Here is a 5,578-nt window from a genome sequence, read left to right as displayed (position 1 = left end):
TGAAATTATAGGATCGGCTAAAATCAGCAGAACCTTATTTATGTTATTTTACGCGAGGGAAGTTAAAATTTTCTGTTCCCACCAACCTAAATCAGTTAACTAACAACATGACTTCATTACCCGATTCACAAATTATTTTCCCGCCCCCAACAAAGATCCAACACTATCACAAAAACTAACTTATAACAGATAAAATCAAATTTGATTCTATTTAAACCCCTATCCTTAAAACCCTAGGTTTCTCTTTTCAACACGACAATGGTAAAACTAAAACCCTGACAACAATGGTCTCTCTATCTTCAGGGAAGAAGAAAGTCACTCCTTTGCCTCTTCGATCTCGATCCCAGCATCAAAGATTACCAAAGAAAAACGCATGCTGGGATTTATGTTGGACAATGCTCTGCATCCATCTCTGCATCATCTTTGGCTTCATGCTCTACTCTGGGATGATCCATGTCCACTTCTCTTCAGGTATTCATACAATTTTTCTCCTTTTCCCCTCTGTTTTCGATGATTTATGAGTTTTGAGTCCTGTTTCAGTTGGTGGGCATCGGTTTGTTAGAGTGAATAATGCACAGTCGAGTGATCTTACCACATCTATTGAAGAAAGATTGGTGAATAAACTTGTATACGACGATGAGTTGGATTCCAGCGAATCGCCAGCTCGGCCTACGGATTTGATTGCAAAAAAGCACCCTTGTGAGGGTTTCACGAGACATCCTCCTCCATCACATTCTAGAAAAAGAACTGGGCCCCGAAGTAAGATTTACTAAGAGGAAGCACCAAACTAAAATTTACATATTATGTCTAAGGAAATATTGTTGTGTTTATGTTTTCAGGTTGCGATGTTTGCTATGTCCCTGTTGACGAAGCAGAATCGTATATGCCATCTTTGCCATCAGAATCACCAGTTTTGAAGAATTTGTCGTATTATTATGCTAAAAATCCTATACAGAAGAAAGAATTGGCAAATGGAGAGAAACTCAAAGGGTCTGACTTTGGTGGTTATCATTCTCTCATGCTTCGAAATATTTCATTCGATATACAAAATTCGATGATTGTTCCCTGCGGGTATGTTTTCTTACCTCCATATTTATTGTAAACTGTGGATCTTTGGTGTAAAGTTTATGTTTTTAATCAGTTTTAATTACGATCTTGCAGGTTTGTTCTAGGAAAAAGACCTGGAAGGGGAACTGGGTTCGACATTAACTTTGCAGATCTTTTACAGATGGAGGAATGTCGTGGAATAGTTGTTGTATCTGCTATATTTGGTACTAATTTATCAAACTATTTTTGTACTTTTTGTTCTCAGATTTTGTTTGCTTAACAAAGACTTGTTCTTATAGTTTGTTGGCTTAACAAAAACCATTTTTTATGATGTCTATGTCATCAGCTAATTTTGATGTACTGCATCAACCAAGAAATATCAACGAAAGGTCAAAGAAAAATGTGTGTTTTTTTATGTTTGTGGATGAAGAAACAGAAACCATCATAAAGAAAGCCGCTAAAGTTAATAAAAAAGCCAAACAAATTGGGTTATGGAGATTGGTAGTGGTGAAGAATCTACCATATGACGATCCAAGACGAACTGGAAAGGTACTCTTTTTTCTTCTAGATTATCAACAGATTTTGTTATTTGGGATCTTAATTATAATTGCATATTTGGGCTCAAAAAATGAAGCATTGGAAAATTTTACAGAGGATAATGGTCTCTTCGTTATGCCCATTCCTATCCTCGCCCTAGTGATAGAATCCTTTGGTTTCTGCATAGGGAGTGCCATCAATTTGGAAAGACGATTTTTTTGTTGAATCAGTTGAACAATAAAAAGAAGATCGTTAACTTGATGGATGTCGTTATTGTGAATAATGTTTACTTTTTGGCAGATTCCCAAGCTTCTAATTCACAGGCTTTTCCCAAATGCTTGCTATTCAATATGGATTGATGGAAAGCTTGAACTTGTTGTAGATCCTTATCAGATTCTTGAAAGGTATAGCAATACTATATATTGAGACGATATTAAACGTTATATCTTTCTATAATTAGAAATTTGTTATTAAAGTCATGTACTGAATAATAGACTTGAGCACCATGAACTTTTGATTTCAGATTCTTGTGGAGGGAAAAAGCTGATTTTGCAATTTCCAAACATTATGCACGCTTTGACGTTTTCGTGGAGGCGGAACATAATAAGGCTGCTGGAAAATATGACAACTCCTCTATTGACGCTCAGATTAACTTCTATAAGGAAGAGGGTCTTACTAATTTTTCTCCAGCCAAACATCCTATTATTAGCGGTAGGGCTAGCTTTAATTTCCAAAACTTACAGGGAAAAATTCTAATTTTTATTTGATTGCAACTTTTACAATATGTAGATGTCCCTGAAGGGTGCGTTATAATTAGAGAACATACTCCTATAAGCAATCTTTTCGCTTGCCTTTGGTTCAATGAAGTCGATCGTTTTACTTCAAGGGATCAAATCAGTTTCAGCACTGTAAGAGACAAGATATTGTCCAAAGTAAAATGGAGTGTTAACATGTTTGAAGATTGTGAACGGCGCAATTTTGTTATTCAGGTAAATAAAATAACTTCAATATGCTCCACAGTTATTTCTTATTTTGATTAAGGTTAATGGCCCATGAACCCCCTGAAGTATCACTGTTTTGAACTTACTACCCTGTAGTTTCCTTATTGTAGATAGACCTTCTGGGTTTTTATTTTTATTTTTATTTGTCACTTTTACACTTAGTGGGGGTTATTGGTTGGGATATTTTGGGGGATAATGGTATAATTTTGGGGATTCTATTTCATAGTGTTATTTATTGGGACAATGGAACAAGGATAATACCTTTTTGTTTTATTGGATTTTTGGAACACTAGTGAGACAATTACACCACTTGGGATAAAATTACCCCACTCATATATAAAAATTTTGTCCCAATAGTAAAAATTTACCCCATCCTCTATATTGGAACAATGTTGTTCCACTTTGAAGGCAATTGGGATAATTTTAAAATATTTTTGTATTACTTAACTAATACATGCAATTATATTATAAATATATGACATGATATATAAAATATAACATATATTAATATTTTAATAACATAATTTAATAACATATATTAATAATATTATATAATAGTAATTATAGTATAACTTATTTATTATAATATTGTATAATATTGTAATAACATATATTAATAATATTATATAATAACATATATTAATATTTTAATAACATATATTAATAATATTATGTAATATATTATTATATAATAGTAATTAGTAATTATAGTATAACGTATTTATTATAATATTATATAATATCATATATTAATATTTTAATAACATAATTTAATAACATATATTAATAATAACTATTAATAACATATATATTAATATTTTAACAACAAATATATAATATTTTACATAACATATTTAATAGTATTATTAATAATTATTATGTAATATTAATTAGTAATTATAGTATAACGTATTTATTATAATATTATATAATATTTTAATAACATATATTATTATATAATATATTTATTATATAATTAATTTATAAATTATTATTATAGTTATTATATATATGACATACTATTATAATATAATATAATAATTACTAATATTTAGTAAAATATTATGATATTAATATAATATAATTACTATAGTATGAAATAATATAATATATTAACTATAACATGATACCTTTTAATATATATTATAGTATTATCATGTTAATATATATATGTTATATGATATTTTAAAAAATATTACATTGAATAAAGTAAAATATTATAATATTTTATAAAGTACATTATATCCTATGATACTATATTATAATATATTAAATTAAATAATATATTATTAAAGTATTATATTATATATATTATTCATATATTATATCAATTATTATATAATGTAGCATACTAATATAATGTTAATTAGTAATTATTGTATAACATATTATATTTTTGTATAAATAAAATAATATATTATATTAAATATTATATTATTAAAATATTATATTATATATATTGATATTATATTATATTAATTATTATATATAGTATAGCATGCTAATATAATATAATATAATAATTAATAATAGTAATTTGTAAGTATAGTACAATATATTATATTTTAATATAAAGTAAAATAATATTTATATTATAATAATATACTAAATAATATACTAATAATATACTAAATCAATTGGATAAGTTAATTTTGAAGTAATTAATAGATAAAATTATATTTTAATAAGGTGCAACATCATCAATTATCCCACATGAATTGTCAAATCAAAGGCTCAAATTATCCCATTATCCCACTTTATCCCACTCAAAATATCCCAAAAGGATAAAATTGTTCCATTGGAACAATTTTCCCACTTGGCCCCAATTTGTCCCAACCAATAACCCCCCTTAGACTCACTAATTTCACCCATGCGTAATATCTTACAAAATTTCACTCAGGGTAAGAGAGTCACCCATGAGTAATATCTTACAAATTTCACTCAGGGTATAAGAGTAAAAAAAGTTTAATCCAGGGGTTCTCAACGCAACAAGGAAACAATAGGGACAGTAACAATACTGCGGTGGGTCCATCTGCATTTAATCCTTTTGATTAATACAATCATCCTTTTTAGTATGTCTACATTCTGAAATGAAATGTATTTTTTGCAGTCACATCACAAGGATTTGTTAGAGAAAAAGAATTCAACAGCCACTCTCAAGCTTCCTCCTTCAGACACAGTGCCTAAAGACTCAAGTAGTGAACAAAGATTGCTACCAACAAAATCCACAAAGAACATAAAGGATGAGAAAATTGATCTAAGGCATTCATCTTCACGCACATTGCCAAATGACTCAAGTACTAAGAAAAGACTGATAACAATACAATCAGTGGAGAATGTAAAGGATGATAAAATTAGTCTAAGGCTTCCTTCTTTGCATAAAGTGCCTAAAGACTCCAGCATTATACAAAGACCGATAGCAACTCAATCGACAAGGGACAAAATGGGTGAAAAAATTGTTCCAAGGCATCACAATCGAAAACTTCCCCGTTCTAGGAGAAAACATGAGACTTAAACACTATCTATGCTATATTGTTGTGGGGGTCAAAAGGCTTAATCTGCTTTATGAGGTAAGAAATTAATCAGAGTTTTGGCGATATTTCTTGTGTTCTATATTGAGATGGAATGTAGAGGAATCTGCATAGTTGTGTGTATCCTCATTAAAACTAACGTGCTACGTTATATACACTTTGTACTTTTGAAGGTGGTGCTGCGATTTCTGTGTACTTTTTGGGTTGTTTCATTAAATATTTATTAATGGAATAGAAGATTACTTGTTAATTGTGAGAACGTTATCTTTATGATCTGAAGCTTCACTTGGTGAATTTTCTAATTGGACAATTGTATTATGTGGTTTGGATAATTGTCATTATGTCACTGACATTGAGCACATTTCGCCTTGAATGTGTATGGTGAAGACATATGTTCAAAGTTCATTGAGTTTTATCAAGTGGATTTACGAGATTTGGTATTATTTTTCTGGACGATACTTT

At 29.3% G+C, this 5,578-nt stretch overlaps 1 protein-coding gene across 1 annotated transcript; it reads left to right on the top strand.

Moving 5' to 3' along the window:
• Positions 251-5,347, top strand: LOC109842319. Its single transcript, XM_020411213.1, has 9 exons — positions 251-471; positions 541-759; positions 840-1,071; positions 1,162-1,271; positions 1,394-1,596; positions 1,885-1,988; positions 2,108-2,295; positions 2,374-2,573; positions 4,696-5,347. The coding sequence occupies exons 1-9, from the start codon at positions 285-287 to the stop codon at positions 5,098-5,100; spliced, it is 1,848 nt and encodes a 615-aa protein (XP_020266802.1). The 5' UTR covers positions 251-284; the 3' UTR covers positions 5,101-5,347.

This window comes from Asparagus officinalis, chromosome 1 (genome assembly GCF_001876935.1).
Source record: "Asparagus officinalis chromosome 1, Aspof.V1, whole genome shotgun sequence".
Classification (NCBI taxonomy): domain Eukaryota; kingdom Viridiplantae; phylum Streptophyta; class Magnoliopsida; order Asparagales; family Asparagaceae; genus Asparagus; species Asparagus officinalis.
Note: the sequence above shows the minus strand (reverse complement) of the source record. Positions and strands in the feature narration are given on the sequence as shown.